This window comes from Lithobates pipiens, unplaced genomic scaffold (genome assembly GCF_037356315.1).
Source record: "Lithobates pipiens isolate NorthernLeopardFrog02 unplaced genomic scaffold, aLitPip1_a1.2 Scaffold_8, whole genome shotgun sequence".
NCBI lineage: Eukaryota > Metazoa > Chordata > Amphibia > Anura > Ranidae > Lithobates > Lithobates pipiens.
In genome coordinates, this window is record NW_027507903.1 from 681,112,063 (window position 1) to 681,134,219 (window position 22,157).

A 22,157-nucleotide genomic window follows, 5' to 3' on the forward strand; every position below is an offset into this window, starting at 1 on the left:
GCGTTGGGGTTCCCCTTTAAGTCCATTCCAGGCGGCGGAGCCCGCGACGTCTCCGTCGCGGGCCCCGCCTACCTTCACACGCGCTCGAAATGAGCAGACTCCTCCGAGCGGGAACAGTTTGCTCATTTCGAAAGTGGCCTACACACGGGCGGACTGTTCGCTCAAACAAAGTTTCAGCGGACAGTTTTTCGGAATTTCCGAAAGACTTTGTCCGTCAAACTGTCCGCTGAAACTGTCCGCTGAAAGCCCACACACGGGCGGACTGTCCGCTGAAACACTGTTCAGCGGACAAAGTTGAGCGAACAGTCCGCCCGTGTGTACGCGGCCCAAGACGACCGCTCCCTTGCTAAAGAAGCTGAGGGTAAAGGTGATGGACTGGTCAAGCATGTCTCCAGACCTAAACCCTATTGATCCTCAAAAGGAAGGTGGAGGAGCACAAGGTCTCCAACATCCACCAGCTCTGTGATGTCATCATGGAGGAGGGGAAGAGGAGTCCAGTGCCAACCTGTGAAGCTCTGGTGACCTCCATGCCCAAAGGGGTTAAGGCAGTGCTGGAAAATAATGGTGGCCACACAAAATATTGACACTTTGGGCCCAAAGGGGTTTACTGTCTTGTGTTGCCAGCCCTTTAGACATTAATGGCTGCGTGTTGAGTTATTTTGAGGGGACAGCAAATTTACACTGTTATACAAGCTGTACACTCACTACTTTACATTGTAGACAAGTGTCATTTCTTCAGTGTTGTCACATGAAAAAATAGAAGAAAATATTTACAAACATGTGAGGGGTGTACTCACTTTTGTGAGATACTGTATAATATATAATATATATATATATATATATATATATATATATATATATATATATATATATATATATTTATGGGCATAGCCCTAAGACTGAGACAGATGTGGTTCACATAAACACGTGACAAGACTTACAACATAAATAGACCTAAGTTGTGGGTAGGGAGTATATCTTTATTGGTTCTAAGCTCATTGAGCAAGCTTGGAGAAGGCTAGGGCCATCTCCACTTGAGGGTTTGGAATATATCTGGCGAAGCAGGCGAACTTTCACCTGATTCTTGATCACATGGTCTGGTACTCCATACTGAGATGCTGCTGAGGCTGCGCCGATCCAGAAGGAATGTCCAGTATACCACCCAGGGTCTAGGCCTAAGCTGAGCAGTAGGACCCTAACATGTTTGATAAACTGACTGCCAGTCAGGGGGTTGGCCCAGAAAAGGCAATAAGGGGCTGGAGACTGGCTGGCTGGGTAGACGAGAGAGCAGATGGTCAAGGATCGTTACCGGGCACCAGGCATTGCTGGTCCTGAAGAAGTTGATATCTACTCCGGGTCTGTTTTTTTTTTGACGTTTTGGAGACCATAAGATGAAGGACATAAAGGCTTGGGAAGCGAGTCAGCAGGTTTCTGTACAGTACCTGACTGCTGGTACTACCAGAGGTGAACTCGCTAGGTCGTAGGAAGCCAAAGGTCAGGTAGATGGCCACCTGGAAGACCAGACTGCGAAAGAGCCCAAAGGGGAAAGTGTGAGGCCGCGTACACACGGGCGGACTGTTCGCTCAACTTTGTCCGCTGAAAGTGTTTCAGCGGACAGTCCGCTCGTGTGTGGGGCTTCAGCGGACAGTTTCAGCGGACAGTTTGACGAACAAAGTTTTTCGGAAATTCCGAAAAACTGTCCGCTGAAACTTGGTTTGAGCGGACAGTCCGTCCGTGTGTAGGCCACTTTCGAAATGAGCAAACTGTTCCCGTTCGGAGGAAAGTCTGCTCATTTCGAGCGCGTCTCCAGGTAGGCGGGGCCCGCGAAGGAGACGTCGCGGGCCCCGCCGCCTGGTATGGACTTAAAGGGGAACCCCAACGCCGAAAAAAATCGGCGTGGGGGTCCCCCCAAAGTCCACAACAGACCCTTGTCCGAGCACGCTACCCGTCCGGCCAGGAAAGGGGGGCGGGCGAACGCGCCCCCCCTCCCGAGCCGTACCAGGCCGCGTGCCCTCAACATGGGGGGTGCCTTGGGGAAGGGGGGGCGCGCGGCCCCCCCACCCCAAAGCACCTTGTCCCCATGTTGATGAGGACAAGGGCCGCGGCGACAGAAGACCGGGCCACCGCCTGCAAAAGAGCTATAAGAAGGCGCGGTGGCCCGGCAGAAGAACCGAAGAGGGGGACAAGACCCCCGAAGACGGAAGACCCCCGGAGCTGTGCAATAAAATATTTTTTCCCTGTGTTGTGTTTTTTTTTGTACTTTATTTCACAGGTGAATGGGTAGGGGTACATTGTACCCCATACTCATTCACATAGGGTGGGGGGCCGGTATCCGGGGGCCCCCTTATTAAAGGGAGCTCCCGGATTCCGATAAGCCCCCCGCCCGCAGACCCCGACAACCAACGGCCAGGGTTGTCGGGAAGAGGCCCTTGTCCTCATCAACATGGGGACAAGGTGCTTTGGGGTGGGGGGGCCGCGCGGCCCCCCCTTCCCCAAGGCACCCCCCATGTTGAGGGCACGCGGCCTGGTACGGCTCGGGAGGGGGGGCGCGCTCGCTCGCCCCCCTTTCCTGGCCGGCCGGGTAGCGTGCTCGGACAAGGGTCTGTTGTGGACTTAGGGGGGACCCCCACGCCGATTTTTTTCGGCGTTGGGGTTCCCCTTTAAGTACATTCCAGGCGGCGGAGCCCGCGACGTCTCCGCCGCAGGCCCAGCCTACCTGCACACGCGCTCGAAATGAGCGGACTGTTGCCTCGTGTGTGGGCGAGTCCGTTCATTTCAAAAGTTGCGCGGACTTAGTACGACGAACAAAGTTTGCCGTATTTGTCCGCTCAAAAAGTGCCGTGTGTGGGCGTGTTCGTTCATTCAAAAGTTTGAGCGGACTGTTTTACGAACTTAGTTTCGCGTGTGTACGCGGCCTGAGGATTATGGACATGCCCCTGAATATAGCGCTTGTGATGGGTAAGCGTTTGCCGTTGATAGCGGGCTACTGCTTATAAATTTCGTGCAGCAGGGCTTTCACTGTATGGGCTGTGAACACAGATGGCTCTCCGGTATTCTGTAAAGACAGAAAATGCTGAATATTGGCTAGGTACAGCCTGATAGTGTTATGAGTGAGAGTCAGCTGTATATGGCAATAAGATATGAAGGCTAGGACTTGAGTGACGTCGTCTGCTGTGGTTCCGGGACAAGTGGCTAGGAACCTGCAGTAAGTGTTCCAGGCCGTGCGGTAAGCCTTAAGTGTGTTGCTAGACAACGAGTGGTTGATGTGCCGAGTTGCATTGGCAAGATGCAGCTTCAATCCATTGTTAGTGGAGACCAAGGAGGAATAGGAGTGGATGATGGTTCGGCTCTGGATTCCTGCTGGAAGAATGAGACAAAATTGAAGCGAGACAGTGCATCTGCTGCAGGATATGCTCACAGTGAATGTTAAATTGGTGATGTAGTGATAATTGCACCAGCCTGCGCAGGAAGGACATGACAGGGAGCGACATGGATCTACCCTTATTAATGATGTCGGCTGTTGCCTGGTTGTCTGTGGTGAAGAGTACTGTCTGACCTGTCCACGTGTGGCCCCCAGACTTGGGCTGCTGCCATTATGGCGTACAGTTCGAACAAAGATGAGGATCAAGTGAAACCAGGAAACAGCAGATTTCTGGGGGCCAGGGACTGGTGAAACAGTGGTGGCCAAAAATAGCAGCAAAGCCTGTGGAGGCTGCAGCATCCGTGACTACTTGTGATGACTGGGCTGATACTGAGGGAATAAACATGGATATACCATTCCAGTTGGTGAGAAACTCATCCCACATAGTTAAGTCCGCTACGGTTGCTGGGTGGTTGCTGGGTCTAGTCTGAGGACTTGGTCAGGGTCCTGTACTCGGATGAGAAAGACCAAGAGCCGTGAGATGAGCGAACATCCCTGTGGAATAATCCTCATCACAAAATTGAGCATCCCTATCAAGGACTGCAGCTTTCTTTTAGTACAGCCCTGTGACCAGGTAAAATCATGAATGACCGACTGACATGGGCTAGTTTGTCAGCAGGCAGGCTAGCCTGCATGTCCAGGATGATGCCTAAGAAGGTGATGGAATGTGCCGGGCCTTCCACTTTGTGTTCCGCTATAGGCACATTGAGATTGTTGAAGACCACTCTTAGCTTGTCTAGGTTTATGGGGGATATTTCTAGCAGAAAGTTATCGAGATTATGGATAACCCCGTGGCACTGGGCCTGGTGTGATAGGATCCAAGTCAGGGACTGGGCGAAAACACCAAACCGCCATGGGCTGTCTTTAGACCCAAAGGTCAGTTTGGTGAAAAATAGTAGGAACCCATCTGCTTCATGCCCGGTCACTGCCAGAGGGATGGCTCAATAGGCAGGAGCTAGAATGCGTCTGCGATATCCGCTTTGGATAGCCAGGCATCGGTGCCTATCTTAATGATGGCCTCGGTGGCCAGGTCGACTGATGTGTATTTGAGAGAAAATTTCTCAGAAGGGGTCAGGGACTTCAGACTAGGGATATGTGAGAAATGAGGCGCACGCAAGTTGAACACTATGAAGGGGCATCTTGTGACTGCCTAAGAGCACCAATTTTTTGGGTGGTTGGAAGATTGGCAGATCGCACAGAGTGGGGAACGAAGACCAGCAAAGTGGCAAAAAAACAGTTGCGTGTCTGTGACGCTCTAGTCAGTAATGATCTGGAACTGGGCAAGTCTTGCCACTGCTTAGGCTGAGAATGACCAATGGTAGTCGTGGAAGGCAAAAGCACCATATTTTTAAGCAAGATGTAACACTGAATTAAGGTATAAGTCCAGCTCGGTGGAGGCTGAACAAAAGGACGTCTCTGAACATCCCAAAAGTCAGGGCAAATGTGGTAGCTGACAGCTTCTGACCTGACATTTGACTTGACAAGCACTGAGATGTCCCCCTGGCGTACCTGCAGAAGGAGAAGCTGTCATCGGGGCCAAGACCGGGTCAGGGAGGGTCGAGGGTGGGCGAACTTTCCATAGTGTGACTCTGGTCTGGATGTCCGAACTGTTGAGGTTTAAGGAGATGATCAAATAATGCAGCTGGGAAATGGCCCCGGAGATGGATTGCAGAGATGTCTGCTGGGTATTGGGCCAGAACAGCTCTGCCTTCCTGGCCATAGTGGGAAAGGGAATATCCCTGCTTCAGAAATGCATTTGGGGATGGTCCATCCCCTGAGGGACTGTACGCTGCCGCGCTCTGAGCCTGCGGAGGGTGACAGAGGGGCAGGTGTGAAGTTATTGCTGCCAGCCTGCGGCATGGCTCCAGCTGGGGGGGGGGGGGGGTGCTCATGTTAAGAGGAGTCATAGTCATAGGATAGAGAGCGAAGTGGTAAAGAGAAAACTCAGAGAGGAGGAAAAAGAGAAGGATAGGAAAATGAATGATAGGCGTAGACAGGAACTGACAGTGTTCTGTTGTGGCAGAACTATGTAGAGTGATAATTTAACTCAAAAGAGTGCGAAACGACCAAGGTGGGCAGGAGGTGACTGGCCAGATAACTGATAGCTTGGGTGCCTGTTTATGGCAAGTACAAACCTGAAGACCAGAAGCCCAGGGTGTACTGGAGCGTGAAATTGAAGTCTGGTACGGCCTACTTAGGAATGAAACACTTGCACTGCCAGCAAGCCTATTGTTAAACAACCTTGTCTGCGAGATGAAGGGTTGCCCTTCGAAAAGAGAGTGTCACGTATAGACATATGTGACAGAAACTAACGCCTGGAGAGCACGTCCAATGATGTATGTGAAGTAACGGTATAGTGAAAGGGTGCTATAGAATGATGTAATAGAGAAACCCGTTAACTATTTACCTGACTGACGCTCTAGTAGTGAGTTCCTGGTTAGGATCGAACTCGGTCAACCAAGAACACCTGAAGTAGGGGTGACAGAAGTGCAACAAGACCCCTTACTCCCCCCTTTTTTTTTTCTTATTTGTTTGTCCCCCTTGTATGCGACTGGCACTGGTGAAGATGAAATCATTGTGTTTTTTTTTGGGGGGGGGGGGGGGGGATACGTCCAACCTGGTACAGGATGGAACCTGAACTCAATTGACCTGAGGGAGAAAGACAGACGGAAAATAACGAGTGGCTCGTATGAATGCCACTGGAGACGTGCGGCCGATTAAGTGCCACTAAAATGAAGTGTGGCTGTGTGAGTGCCACTGAGTGTTCTTGCAGCGATAGCAAGGAGTTTACGCTGAAATGCATGTTTTGCAGCGATTGCAAATGGTTAATGCTGAGATGCGTGTATTTGCAGCGATTGCAAGGAGTTTAGGCTGAGAGGCATGTTTGCAGCGTTTGCAAAATGGGCAACTGCTGGGATGCGTGCATTTGCAGCGATCGCAAGGAGTTTATGCTGAGATGCATGTTTGTGGCGAATGCGATGGGTATATGCTGAGATGCGTGTTTATAGCGAATGCAATGGGTATATGCTGAGATGCGTGTTCATAGCGAATGAGATGGGTATATGCTGAGATGCGTGTTTCTTTCAAAAAATTTTATTCTCAATTCACAGACAGAATATACAGTACATTGTTAAAATAGTTTCGGTATAACAAAATATGTAAAACAATGAAACAAACAACTTGCGACATCATACTCGATAACACGGTACAGACAAGCAAATGCGTATGCCGCGTAGAGCTGTACGAAGAGTATTTACTGGAACATATAGCGAACAGAATTGAAACATTCCGATTGTATCGGAGTCAGTTAGTTTAGGTACACTCTTCCTCTAAGTTAGTTGTAAATAGAGGAGAAATGGTACTGCATGTACAAAAGATTTCCATATAAAGAGAGGGGAGGAGAAGGAGAGAACAGCTAGAAGAAGACAGAAATAAAGGTTGGAAAATAGAATGACGGGAAAGGGGAGAAAGAGTAGGAGAGAAGAAAAGAAGGAAAGTCGGTCAACCGGTCCGTACAGACCCAGGCCCTCATACGCTTGAGACCATCCCAATTCTGCAAATAGCTTAGGGCTCAAATAGATAGGGGTCGAAATCCGGGGGTAGAAAGTGTTGTATCCAGGGTTGCCATATTTTGTAGAATTGGGGCATACGATCGAGGAGTTTCGCCTCTGATTTGGAGTGAATCATGGCCCTTGTTACCCTATTCTTCATTTCCGCCACCGAGAGCGTAGGGGTTTTCCACGCCTTGGCAATAGTTTGTTTAGCAGCTGTGGTGAGTTGCAAAAATAAGGCCAATTGACTACGAGTGTAGTTATGGGGAGTAGAGTTGAGAAGGGCCAACGAGGGGTCAGGTAAAATAGTGTGCCCCGCAAGGGTCGATGCAATCTGGAAGGAAGTTATCCAAAAACGCTGTGCTACTGAGCAAGACCACCATATGTGGAAGTGTGTGCCCGCTGTGTTACAACCCCTGAAGCATGTAGCGGGATATCCCGGAACAAATTTGGCTATCCTGGCTGGGACCAAGTACCAGCGCATAAGGACTTTATAATTAGCTTCAGAGGCTATAACATTCTGTGTTGCTTTATTTGTGTTAGTCCAGATTGTGTTCCATGTGTCTACTTCGAGGTCTGTGGACCAGCCCCTAGTATAGGATGGGAGTGATGTAGGGGAGGAGGAGAAATGAGTGTACAGTTGGGAGATAATGCCTGGTGCATGTGGGTCTGTTTCGCATATTTGCTCGTAAAAAGAGTTACTATCATGGGGACTAGTAGGTTTAGGGATTGAGTTGAGGAAATGGGCGATCTGTAGATAACGAAAACATTCGCTATTGGGTATGTGCGATTGGGCCTGGAGTGTAGGGAAGGACCTGATTTTGCCTTTGTGCATAAGGGCACCAACTCGGTCGAGCCCTGCTCCAGACCAAGCCGTAAATAATCCAGGTTCAGAAAAGGCAGGGATAAATGAAGGGTGGCCGATAATAGAGAGTAATGGTAGATGACGAGATTTAAGTCGGAAAGATTTGTGGGTCTCGTCCCAGATTCTAAGGGAATGGGCTGTAATCGGATTGCTGAGTCTGCTTCTCTGTGTAGGGGGGAGCCACAAGAGATTAGATATACTTATCGGGGAGGTGTCTATAGCTTCGGGGCTGACCCATATCGGTATCTCCGTTTTAGCATGGTATAGGGTGAGTTGTGCAATTTGAGCTGCACAGTAATAGTATCTAAAATTTGGTACTCCCAATCCACCTAATGACTTGTGGCGGTACATAGTAGCTTTGGTGACTCTAGGCCTAATTGTTCCCCAGATGTATTTGAATACTTTACCTTGAACCAGGCGATGAAAATATAATGGGACACGAATCGGGAGGACTCGGTATAGATATAATAATTTAGGTAACAGTGTCATTTTGACTGCCACTATGCGACCCAACCACGATACACACAATGGCTGCCAGGAAGATAGAAGACTAGTCAGCTTCCTAAATAGCGGAAGATAGTTATATTGGAACAAATGCAGCGGATCTTTTGTGATATGGACACCAAGATATGGGATAGAGGATGAGGACCATTGAAAAGGGAAATTGCTGCGAAGAAGATTAAGCTCATCACTCGGCAGAGATACGTCTAGAGCTCTAGATTTAGCCTGGTTGACCTCTAGGCCAGAAATAACAGCGAACTTCTCCAGTAATTTGCATAAATTAGGCAAGGTCGTATGAGGAGTTGTAACGAACAGCAAAGCATCATCTGCAAACAGACACAATTTATGTGTCGTGTTTGCTATCTCCAATCCCCGGATGTTCGGGTCTGCCCTTATTAAAGCAGCCAAGGGTTCGATAGCTAAGGCGAACAACAAGGGTGAGTGGGGACAGCCTTGTCTCGTTCCTCGCTGTATAGGAAAGCATTCTGACTCAAAGCCGGCATAGCGTACATAAGCACAAGGTTGGGTGTATAGGGCTCCTATCCATTTGAGAAAGTGAGGACCAAATCCCCAATATTGTAGTATATATTGCAGGTATGACCAAGAGACCGTATCAAATGCCTTGCGTATATCCAGTGAGAGCAAATGCATGGGAATCTTACGAGCTTTAGCAATATGCTGTAGCAAGACGACCCTCCGGACATTATCACTGGCTTGTCTCTTGGGGATGAACCCAACCTGGTCCTTATGTATCAGTTTCCCTATTACTGGATTGAGTCGTAGCGCTAGGACCTTGGCCAGAATTTTGACGTCAACATTAAGTAATGATATCGGCCTAAAGTTGGACCATAAAGTAGAATCAGTGTTCGGTTTAGGAATCATCGAAATAATAGCTGTTAGAGCATCTCTGCCGAAGGAATGTTGCTGGAGGAGAGAATTAAAAGATTTAGTTAAAAGGGGGGAGAGGGTGTGGGTAAATTTTTTGTAATATGATGCCGGTAAACCGTCTGGGCCGGGCCTTTTGTTAGGTTTAAGGGACTTGATAGCTGCAAGAATTTCTACATTGGATATAGGTGCTTCTATTGTTGAACAGTCAGTATTTGAAAGGTTAGGGAGAGATAGCGGGTGGAGGAGGGAATTCGCCTGGGCGCTAGAGAAGGGTGCACCAGGTTCATATAGTTTAGACAATCGAGTACTAAATTCTGTTAAGATTTTCACTGGGTTATTGGTCATGCCACCCTGTGCCAGCCGAAGCGTAATAGGCTTAAAGGACCTATCAGGTTGCCGTAGGCGCAGTGCTAAAAAGGCGCTAGGCTTGTTTGCCTTTGTATAAAGTGTATGCGCCGATTTGTGGATAGACTTATCTGCCTCTTCAGCAAGCACAAGGTCCAGGGCCAACTTGGCTTTATCTAGAGCAAGTCTATTAGTCTCAGTGGGGTCAGACTGAAAGAGAAGAAAGGAACGCTGGTGGTCCTCCTCTAGCTGTTGTAACTGGGCCTGTCTGAATTTCTTAAGGTGAGAGGATACCGAAATGCATGTACCTCGGATAACTGGTTTATGGGCTTCCCAGAGGAGGGTAGGAGATATTCCCGGGGTGTTGTTAAAAGAAACATAGTCGTTTAAGGCCGTCTGAATATCTAGACAATAAGACGGATTAGATAGCTGAATTTCGTTCAAAGACCATGTTCTATCTGTGTTCTGCGGGATTATTGATGAAACTGTCGTGATCACCGCGCTATGGTCAGACCAGGATATCGGGTGTATGCGGGAATGCAACAGAGTGGGCGCAGCAGCTAGCGGGATGAAGATGTGGTCAATCCTCGAGAAGGATTTATGTGGGTTTGAATAAAAAGTATAGTTCTTCTTAAGGGGGTTGCATTCACGCCATGTATCGAGGAGCGTCACGTGAGCAAGCTGCTTGCTTAGTCTTTTAGAGAGAGAAAATTTTTCTGACGAGTATGGGGACTTATCCAGGTATGGATGCAGGACTAAGTTAGAGTCGCCGCATACGTAAAGCGCTCCTCTAGCATGTGTCTGAATTATCTGTAGTAAATGTGAGAAAAAAGGGTTAGGGTTAGTATTGGGGGCGTAGTATGACACAAAGGTAACTTCCGTGTCCTGTATGTGTCCTGAAACTAATAGGTAGCGACCTTCTGGATCTCTTACCTCCGACGAGATAGAGAATAGAAGAGAATGGTGGAATGCTAAGAGGACTCCTCTGTGCTTCGTGGAAGAGGAGGCTGTGTAAACTTGGGGAAATTTGGCATTGAAAAATTTAGGTGTGGTATGGGCTGCAAAGTGTGTTTCTTGTAGTGCGACTACTTGGGCTTTCAAGGAGATAAAGGTTCTAAAGGCCTTAACTCATTTGTTGGGGGAATTGAGTCCCTTCACATTGAGTGATAAGATACTCAGGGGGGCCATGAGATTTGGTAGAAAAAAAGCGGACATTAGCCTACCCAGGGCTGCACGGACCGATCGACCATAGATGTGAGGAGGAGACAATAGAGAAAGACATGACAGAACAAAGGATAGAGTAGAGAGCAGAGAGTAGAAAAGGTGAGAGGAGAAAAAGAGCGTTGCATGGGGCGGTGTGGACCGAACCCAGCAACTAGGGGGAACGACAATCAACCCGCCGACTCGCCAGTCAACAGGGGGTCGTACCATCAGAAGGGGGAGCAGTGACAATTCACCACTGCGAACCGGTAATGAAAAGGCATACATTTGCAAATAGAAAACATTGTTAATGACAGAATATGATTCAAACATAAAGTAAACTGAAAAGCCCAGGGGTATGGACTGGGAAACTTAGAGATTATCAAGTAATATTAGTAATATTATATATTTTAAACCTTATTTTAGTTCTGCCGGGATTTGAGAAGTCATGGCAGCTCAAATAATAGGGAGGTAAGGAGGGGACGGGGAACAGGGAAAAAGTGATGGGGGGGGGGGGAACAGGGGGAGGGGGGGAACAAGGAAAGGTAGGGAGGGGGATCCAGGAGGGTAAGAGTAAGCAAAGACAATAGGAGCATCGTGTGACATTTCCATTCTGAAAGTAGCTAAAAATACATGAATAAATAAATATCTCGCGAGGAGATGAACAGGCCTACGAGTCAGTGACTCGTCAATCTTGGCCAGATCATCGGCCCGCGAGAAAATAACTAGGATGGTCAGAAGGTATATCCACTACCGGTCTAATTTAGTCGCCAACTGTCACATAGAACAAATATAAAGCTGTACTGTTTTAGCAAATATTGTGGCGGCACAGACTAAAAGGAAACAATGTGGGCATCAAAGCAGAAGAGCCCGGTATAGTGTGTCTAAGTTAAAAAAAAAGAAGGGGGGGGGGGGAAGGGGGGGCAAATGGTAGGTGGGGTAAAGATGTGGATAAAGTACTTTGGAGAAAGTGGCAGTGTCTTAGTCTCGGCTACCTGCCGGGATCAGTATAGGCTTGCAGGCCTGTGCTCAAATAACGTGAGTCTCGTGGTAAGTTCAGGTTACGGCAGTAAAAATTGGGGAGACAAAAAACAAAAAGAAGTAACTGAACAGGAGGGGATCAGCGAGGTATGAATACCTTTGGGCTAGGATAGCTCAGTCTAGAAGAGGACTTGGGGGTGCCTCGCCGAGGCACAGATACGCCAGGGAGATCCTGCCGATTCCTCCTCGGGGTAGCCATGTTAGGATAGGGTGTAGCTCGTGCCGGGGTTCGAGGCACCACATCTCCCACTGGAGGGGGTGGGGCTGACGGAGCCAGTTGGAGGTTCTCTAAGAGGGCTTGAAGAATCGCTGGCGTAGAGCAGGTGTGTTGCTGCCCCTGGTATGCGAAGTAAAGAGCAAATGGGAACCGCCATGCATACTTAATTTGATGTTGTTGAAGGATTAGCAACTGTGGCTTCATTGCACGTCTCTTTGTAATTGTTAGTGGGGCTAAATCCGTGAATAGCTGGTAGGAATGGCCCTGGAACTGAAGGTTGTTCTTTTCGCGGGCTATAGACATGAGTTGCTCCTTCGTTCGGAAGTAATGTAGCTTAACAATAATGTCGCGGGGAGGTCCGTCCGCTTGGCGTCTGGTGAGTGCTCTGTGGATACGATCGAACTCTAACCGTTCGATTGGAATAGAGGGGGATAACTCTTGAAACAAAGCCGTCGTAAATGACTGGAGATCATCGACTGATTCAGGAATACCTGTCAAGCGAAGGTTCGACCGACGCGAACGGTTCTCGATATCTTCCAGTCGGGACAGCAGAACAGCATTTTCCTCCCGGAGAGCCTCCTGTTCTTGTGCCAATTCACGCAAATTGAGCTCGGTGTCATCGGCCCTGGTTTCCAAGTCCGCCGTGCGTTGACCCAGCTCACGAATTTCTCGGGAAAGTCTATCAGTTATCTGATCCGAAGTTGTTTTCAGCGCTTTCTTAAGCATTAGATCCATATGTGCCAGGAAATCGGCCTGAGACATGCCAGAAACCGGAGGCGTTGGGGAGGCCGGAGATTCAGGCCGCTCACCTTCTTCCTCGCTACTGCTACCGTGGTCTCGAGGTAGGCCTTGTAGTTGTGTGGCAGCAAGGGCCTTCGCCGCCATTTTAGAGGAGGCGCGCACCAAGGCCTCTTTAATAGGTTTCTGCTTTTGCTTCCCTCGCTGGCCCGTAAGAACCATCCCGGGTGAGGGGCAGTAGGATACCCGAGGATCGGAGCAGATTCGGGAATCGTTAGCAGTGAAATACGACGTTATATATCCCGGTTCAGCAGCGGTGAGTGCGGAGCTCTAGTGACTTGCGTCCGCCATGCTGAGCTCCGCGCATGCGCCCCCGAGATGCGTGTTTATAGCGAATGCAATGGGTATATGCTGAGATGCGTGTTTATAGCGAATGCAATGGGTATATGCTGAGATGCGTGTTTATAGCGAATGCAATGGGTATATGCTGAGATGCGTGTTTATAGCGAATGCAATGGGTATATGCTGAGATGCGTGTTTATAGCGAATGCAATGGGTATATGCTGAGATGCGTGTTTATAGCGAATGCAATGGGTATATGCTGAGATGCGTGTTTATAGCGAATGCAATGGGTATATGCTGAGATGCGTGTTCATAGCGAATGCAATGGGTATATGCTGAGATGCATGTTTATAGCGAATGCAATGGGTATATGCTGAGATGTGTGTTCATTTTGAATGCAATGGGTATATGCTGAGATGCGTGTTTATAGCGAATGCAATGGGTATATGCTGAGATGCGTGTTCATAGCGAATGCAATGGGTATATGCTGAGATGCGTGTTCATAGCGAATGCAATGGGTATATGCTGAGATGCGTGTTTATAGCGAATGCAATGGGTATATGCTGAGATGCGTGTTTATAGCGAATGCAATGGGTATATGCTGAGATGCGTGTTCATAGCGAATGCAATGGGTATATGCTGAGATGCATGTTCATAGCGAATGCAATGGGTATATGCTGAGATGCATGTTCATAGCGAATGCAATGGGTATATGCTGAGATGCGTGTTGTTGCAGCTATTGCAAGATGTGTATTTTTGCAGCCTTTGCAAAGAAAGGTGACCTACTGATAGGCAAAAATAAAAGGATAGCAGAAATTGTATGTGTAGGAACGAACTGTCAAAATGGCATACGTAACGAATCGTAGATTCATGCTAGGGAGTGTAACGAATTGAGTGTGTAATACCCGTGATGTGAACTGTTGTGCTGCCGATGTGACTGGGTTCGGTTTGGATTGTGATGCATGTAGCTGCCGACGTGATCTGAATCAGTCAGAAAATGTATATGAATAATGAATCGTAGGGTATGGCTGACATGACTGACATGACTAGGTTTGAATCGGACTATGGTATGTATGCAACGTATCTGATATGAACAGATACAGACAGTGAAACCAGGAGAATTCACCTCTGAAACCAAGGCAGTCTCCTGCAGAGTCCCCCAAGGATCGCCCTTGTCGCCAGTGCTCTTCAACATATACATCCGCCCACTCCTCAATATCATCAGATCATCGGACCTCTGCTGCCTCTCATACGCTGACGAAACGCAACTTTATTTTCGTTTTACAGAACAAAAAGACCATCACCAGCGACTAGAAAATTGCCTAGCTTTGATAGAAGACTGGATGACCACTAACTCCCTCAAACTCAACGAATCAAAAACAGAGCTTCTCATCCTACACGCAAACCATAATTCCCGAACCAAGATCCCCTGGACACCACCCACCATCTTTGGGCAGACCGTCCCCCCAAAGACCAAGGCAAAGAGTCATCTTTGACTCGCAAATGTCAATGGATGCCCAAATAGGAGCAGTAGTCAGTGGCTCTCACCATCTGCTAAGCCTGCTACGCAGACTAATCCCGTTCATCCCAAAGAAGGACAAAGCAGTGGTAGTTGGAACAGTCATTAATTCACGACTGGACTACGCAAACTCCCTTTACATAGGATTACCCCAATATCAACTTGCATGCTTACAACTTATCCAAAATACGGCGGCAAGGCCGATAACAGGGAAAAAACCCTGGGAATCCATCTCCTCTTCTCTGAGGAGCCTACACTGGCTAACTGTAAAGAATCAAATCACATTCAAGACCCTCTGCCTCACCCACAAATGCATGCATGGAGACGCTCCTCAATACCTATTTGAGAAAATAAAACACTACACATCCAACCGCAGTCTTCGATCCTCTAACCAAAACCTCCTCTTCGTTCCCAAATCTTGGTACAAATCAAAGGGGGAATGGAGATTCGCTGTCCAAGGACCACGGCTATGGAACGCTCTACCAACCAACATCCGCTTGGAAGAAAACCTCCAGATTTTCAGGAAAAAACTCAAGACCTTCCTCTTCTAGAAGCTGGACAACAAAGCTCCAATCACATTCAAGACCCTCTGCCTCACCCACAAATGCATGCATGGAGACGCTCCTCAATACCTATTTGAGAAGAAAAAAAAACACTACACTCCCAACCGCAGTCTTCGATCCTCTAACCAAAACCTCCTCCTCGTTCCCAAATCCCGCTACAAATCAAAGGGGGAACAGAGATTCGCTGTCCAAGGACCACGGCTATGGAACGCTCTACCAACCAACATCCGCTTGGAAGAAAACCTCCAGGTTTTCAGGAAAAAAACTCAAGACCTTCCTCTTCTAGAAGCTGGACAACAAAGCTCAGCACAGCGCCTTGAGGTGATTCAGTTCGCATTGTGTGCTATACAAATTATTCATTCATTCATTCATTCATTCGTAGTAGGGTAAATGAAGTTGGTTAAAAAGTATGAAGTGAAAGCGATACGAATTGGTTACAGAGTGTATGCCACCCCTTACTCTAAACCAGGGGTCTCAAACTGGTGGCCCTCCAGCTGTTGCTCAACTACAAGTCCCATCATGCCTCTGCCTTTGGGATTTATGGTTGTAACTGTCAGCCTTGCAATGCCTCATGGGACTTGTAGTTTCGCAACAGCTGGAGGGCCACCAGTTTGAGACCCCTGCTCTAAACCAAACCCATACCAACTACCCAAACCTCCCAGGCTAATTAAGTACAGACAAGGCACCAGGTGGGTCTAATTACCACCTCAATCAGCCACAGAACCCGTGCAAACAATACATGCTCATCTCCAAATGGATGAGACGGCAACCCACTGTCAATCCTATGAGCAACAAAGCCTGTATCGAGTGAAATCAAACAACGACCGACAGTGGCTCGGAGGCTTTGATCTACAAATGAAATGTATGTTTGTGGCATGGGACGACAAGCAAGGCCGAGGGGATATACAAATCTACTACACCTGTGCCGGGACACGATCGACAACAACTCAGAGGCAGCCAAGAACAAAAGGCGATGCAGGATAGGAAACATAGCGAATCATAACATTTCGTATGAACGAAAAGGTACGAACACTACCTGCAACAGCGAGCAAGAACCGCCGATGAAGAGCACGTATGAGGAAGCTGCAAGACATGTGTAATCGAATGAACAGACTCACAAACACGAGGTGAGCTAGGAAGAGCCGGCCCAGTAGGGTTGCCACCTCATCCCTTTAAACCCAAACACATATGAATTACACAGGTTCTGAGACTTAGCCCCTGTACACACGATCGGAGATTCCGACAGAATGTGTCCTATCGGACCGGTTTGTCGGATAATCCGACTGTGTGTGGTATGCATCGGACTGATTCCGTCTGAATATCCGTCGGACCCAATTTTCCAACTTGTTGGAAATATTTTCCGACAAACTGGTTCGATCGGACATACTCCGATCATGTGTAGAGAATTTTGATCGGACCAAGTGCCACGCATGCTCAGATCAAATTCCTACATCAAAGCTATTGGCTACTAGCCTGAACGTAGTCCCATCGTAACAAAATTACGTCATCACGTTCTGAATGATCGGATTTTTGGACAACTTTGTCCGACCGTGTGTATGCAACAGTTTCGGACAAGATCCGACGGACAAAATCCGACGGATTTGGTTGTCGAAATCTCCGACCGTGTGTACAAGGGCTAAGGCCCCTTTCATACTGAAGCACCTTTAAACTGCCAGTAAAACACTGAGCGCTTTTGAAGAGCTTTCCATTAATTTCAATGGAGAGGGGCATTTTTTCACCGCCCTGCCAGCGCACTGCCCCAATGCGAAAGCATTCATTGATTTTAATGAAAATAGGTTTTCGTGAGCTTTTCAGATGCTTTTTTAGCGTAAAAGCGCCTGAAAAGTGCCTCAGTGTGAAAGGGGTCTTTAGTGCAGATAAGGCACCAAGTGAGTTTAATTACCACCTTAATCAGCCACAGAACCTGTGTAATTATTATGTGTTTGGGTTTAAAGGGATGAGGTGGCAACCCTACAGCCCAGCAACGTGTAGTATCGCGCACTGAACCAACAAAGAGCATTGGTGGCCTGAATTTATGGGAGGAGCCCGTGGGTATTTAAGCCGGCCGCTCGCCCTTGCTCTTTATCGGTTCAGTGCACGATACTACACGTTGCTGGGCCGGCTCTTCCCATCTCACCTCGTGTTTGTGAATTCGATCGAGTGCGTTGCGGCTTCCCTGTTCGCGGTCTTCGTGGGCGGTTCCCGCTCACTGTTGCAGGTAGCGTTTTAACCTTTTCGTATCATGTGCAATCTTGCAATTTGTTATGCTTCCTATCCTGCATCCCTTTCGTAAAAAAAGCCTGCCTCCGAGTTGTTGACGCTCATGTCCCAACATCAATCGGCACAGGCATTGTACATTCGTAAGTTCCTTCTGCCAAACATACGATTAATTTGTAGATCCAAGTCTCCAAGCCACTGTCGGTCGTTGTCCAATATCACTCGCCCCAGGCTTCACTGTTATAATATTCACTGTACATGAGGTTGCTCTCTCATCCATTTGGAGATGAGCATGTATTGTTTGTACGGGTTCTGTGGCTGATTGAGGTGGTAATTAGACCCAACTGGTGCCTTGTCTGCACTCGATTAACCTGGGGGCCTGGGTGGTTGGTATGTGTTCGGTTTCAATGTAAGGGGTGGCAATCCTTACGAGGGATGCTGAACTGTGCTAGAGGCAGGGCTGGACTGGGACAGAAATTCGGCCCTGGACTTCATCCAGACTGGCCCACTTACATTTTGAGTGTCCCATCAGCACCCCCTTACATCAGAGTGTCCCATGAGCAGCCCCCTTACATCAGAGTGTCACATCACCAGCCCCCTTAAATCAGAGTGCCCCATCACCAGCCCCCTTACATCAGAGTGTCCCATCAGTAGCCCCCTTACATCAGAGTGTCCCATTACCAGCCCATTTATATCAGAGTGTCCCATCACCAGCCCCCTTACATCAGAGTGTCCCATCAGCGCCCCCTTACATCAGAGTGTCCCATCACCAGCCTCCTTACATCAGAGTGTCCCATCAGCAGCCCCTTACATCAGAGTGTCCCATCAGCAGCCCCCTTACATCAGAGTGTCCCATCAGCACCACCTTAAATCACAGTGTCCCATTACCAGCCCCCTTACATCAGAGTGTCCCATCAGCACCCCCTTACATCAGAGTGTCCCATCAGCACCCCTTACATCAGAGTGTCCCATTACCAGCCCCCAGGGGCGGACTGACAACTCGTGGGGCCCCCAGGCAATAGGAGATAATGGGGCCCCCAGGCAATCAGTGATTACGGGGCCATGCAGTATACAATCACACAGTATACACAGACATGTTTCTATTGGACTGAGAAGACACTGTAGAGGTGGGGCAGCTATAATCTCAGGATTTTTAGACCAAAGGGATGTCAGTAAGGAATATTTCAGAGACAGATGTAAAAAAAAAAACACAGATTTTTACATACTGTCCTTGGTTTTACTGATGGGGCCCCCTAGTGGCCCGTCGCCCTCGGGCAGTGCCCGAGTGGCTGAATGGTCAGTCCGCCCCTGCTATCCCCCTTACATCAGAATGGCCCACTGAGCCATCGGCCCACCGGGAAACTCCCGGTAGTCCCGATGGCCAGTACATGCCTGGCTAGAGGTGCTGACACTATTCTTGGGGTTGAGAGGCAGGGTAGAGAACCAATCAAACTCAAGTACTTCTTCAGGGGTAACGCTACATATATGACTACAGTGGTGCCGCGACTGGGATTTTATACCGATACCAGATGTCCACAGGAAATATCCAGACTGCGAGACATAAGACGTCCTATCATTTAATTCCAATCTTTGGAGATGTGTGACGGAGGAAAACATTGGAAAGGATTAGCAGTCATACCTTGTGAGGAGGAGGAGGATGAGGAGGAAGAGGTCGCCATGACATCAGGAGATGACCCGAGATGATATCAGCTGGAAGGAGAACAAACAATAATAAACTCACTATCAGTGTGATGAATGGAATCAATAAGGAGTATTTTGTTTGCTTATGTGGATAACAATTGGCTGTCTGGTTGTCCAATCAGAGAAGGTCAAAATTGGATGGATACGTGTCATTTACAACCCATAGCTATGAGGGTTATTCAGAACCTTGATCCCAGCATTTATCTGATTGGTATAATCGGGGACCCTGTTTAGGGCCAACTTACAGACTTGTACGTTTAGGTGTCTCCTCCACACATACAAGACTATTACTAATCAGCTACAGAGTCAGGGCAGGACTTAGGGTGGTGGGGGCACCAGGGCTTGTGTCACTTTTGGGCCCTACCGTCTATACATTACCGCATTTATCAGCGTATAACACGCACCCCAAGTTTAGGAGGGAATTTTAAGGAAAAAACTTTTAGGAGGGAAGTTTAAGGGAAAAAAACTTACATTAAAATGCCCATCAATGTAGCCTTATCAGTGTCCATCTGCAGCCTTGTCCAGCGTCATTGTCATCTGCAGCCTTGGCAGTGTAGCCTTGTCATTTGCAGCCTTGCCCCAGTGTCATTTGCAGCCTTGTCATTGCAGTCTTGAAGTTTAAAAATGGTGCCGCCGAGATACAGAGTCCTGTGTATCTTGGCAGCTCTCTGGTCCTCTTGGCAGCTCTCGAGTCCTCTCGCAGTCCCGAGCGGAGCCGAGAGTACTTGGCCCGGCTCACAGTCACGCCCACTCCCTGTGTTATGTCCATCATAGGGCGGCACTGTGAGCGGAGCTGAGCCGAGTACACTTGGCTATGTATCTCTGTGGGGCCCCCTATTGGGCGGGGCCCATGGCCTTGAGCCCAGTCAAGCCCAATGGTAAGTCCTGCCCTGTACAGAGTATCTACCAGTAAAATGTCTCGAGAGAGGTCAGGTGATAAAAAGGAGAAGGCCCCAAAATGGAAGCAGCATGTGGTCAGAAGAGACCTCCATTCAATAATAAGATGCTTCCAAGAGGATTCTTCAGGAAGGTCAGTATTTATGGATCATTAAAAGAGGTTAAAAAACACAATCAAGGCTCTTTAGTGGCCACTTTGTCAGGAAAAGGTGTACAGTACACTTCATGGGTGGGACCTGTGTGCATTCCTTCCGTCTAGACTAAACTGTGTACAGTATACTGATATGTCAGGTTTTTCTGATTTTGAATTATGATTTGTCATATGAATGCTGAAGAAAATATTCAGAATAATGTTCTGATGAACCACAGATTACAAATATTATAAAACTAAAAAGACTCATGCCGCGTACACACGGCCGGACTTTCCGGCAGATTAGGTCCGACAGTCTTCCCGACGGACTTTCGGCTGAGTTCCAACGGACTTTCTGAACTAACAGACTTGGCCACACACAACTGGACTAAGTCTGTTCGAAAGTCTGTTTTGTTTTTAACGTGTTGACGTAAACGGGACTAAACAAGGAAGTTCGATAGCCAGTAGCCAATATCTTCGTATCGGACTAGTATACAAACAGTTTTCCCGATTTTAGTCCACCGGAATTGAGTCCGTCAGATTTGAAACATGTTCTATTGTTCTGTTTTTTTCGAAAAACGATCGAACTAGCCCACACACAATCGGACTGTCCGACGGACTAATCCCTTCGGATCTAGTCTGCCGGGAAAGTCCGGTTGTGTGTACGCGGCATTAGAGTTGGCTGTGAAAGGAAAGTTTGCATGCAGGGCAAATAGTTGCAAGGACACATTTAGTACAGAAGACAGAGGGGCTAATTTACTAAGAGGAATGCGCTGCGCCGGTTCATACCTCAATTTGTGCGCCAGATAAATTATTAAATTATGAACCGGCGCACGCATAAGCACAAGAGATGATAATATGCCGGTGCACGTGATAATAATATGCCAATAATAATATGCCAATAGCGCATGCCGTATCATTAACAGTCCATTCACACAGGGGCAACATGACTTCCAGCGTGACTTTGGGAGGCAACTTGGAAATGACTTGAGTGTGAATCACAGAGCAACTTGGGGCGACTTACAACATGACTTGGGGCGACTTTAATAAAAAAATAAAAAAAAACGGTCAAACCAAAGTCCGACCATCTAGAACGTATATCTAAAAACTTCTGCGCTCTATGGAAAAAATGGAAAGTAACTAGTAGAAAAAAGCAGCAATCACTAAATGAGTGGTCTCTCACTACTGGAAAATAAAAATAAAAAATGTGATGCGCTAATTTCAAACCATAAAATAATCGTAATAAGCCACAAATATGCAATTATAAAATACAAAGTGCAACTGTGCATAAATTAGTCAAATAATGCTTCTGTGCATATATAAAAGTGATAGCTAGTGCATAAACCATAAGGTGACTCTATGTGCAAACAAACGCAAATTTGTCATATAGACCAAAATACATACATATATAAAGTGTGTAAACTTATTGCAAAATGTATATAGTGAAGCAAAGACAAGTTCGGGGTATACGTTGAAGTGATAGCTAGTGCAAGGACCATAAAGTGACTAAATGTGCAAAAAACGCAGATTTGTCATACAAAACCTAAAAAACAAAAACATATAAAGAGTGGATATACTTAAAAAGTGTATAAAATGAAGCAAAACCAGGTACTAAAATAACAAACAAAAATACAAAAATAAAAATAAAATGTTCAATTCAAGTGACCAGCGTGATTGAAGATAAAATGTCCCATACACAGTCAGATCATGCAATTCGATAAATGCACTAAGTAAAACGTGCAACGTGCTGGGCAATCAATCCATCCGTGATGATCCGTGCAATAGAGTGCAAATAATATGCAATTACCTCACTGCTGTGAGTAAACAGCAATATAAATGATGAACACCAGGATGATTGCAGAAAACGGCTGGGTAACACAATCTTTAGGAGACTTCTCTAACTTCCTCGTGAATGGCAGGTAAACTCAAAGGAATAGATTAAAGGAGACCGCCATAGTGTAGTATTTAAAACATCTAAGTTTTATTAAACAAGTTTTAAAACTACTCACAAACGAAGCTGA

At 47.4% G+C, this 22,157-nt stretch overlaps 1 protein-coding gene across 2 annotated transcripts in view; it reads right to left on the minus strand.

The window, feature by feature from the left end:
- The window catches only part of LOC143962098 (NACHT, LRR and PYD domains-containing protein 3-like), a 117,535-nt gene that overhangs the window by 73,702 nt on the left and 21,676 nt on the right, over window positions 1-22,157 (minus strand). For both annotated transcript variants that reach the window (XM_077471424.1, XM_077471425.1), the window contains exon 2: window positions 19,048-19,118. In XM_077471424.1, the coding sequence (XP_077327550.1) occupies window positions 19,048-19,087 (40 nt within the window). In that variant the 5' untranslated portion in view covers window positions 19,088-19,118. The remainder of the gene's footprint in view (window positions 1-19,047; window positions 19,119-22,157) is intronic.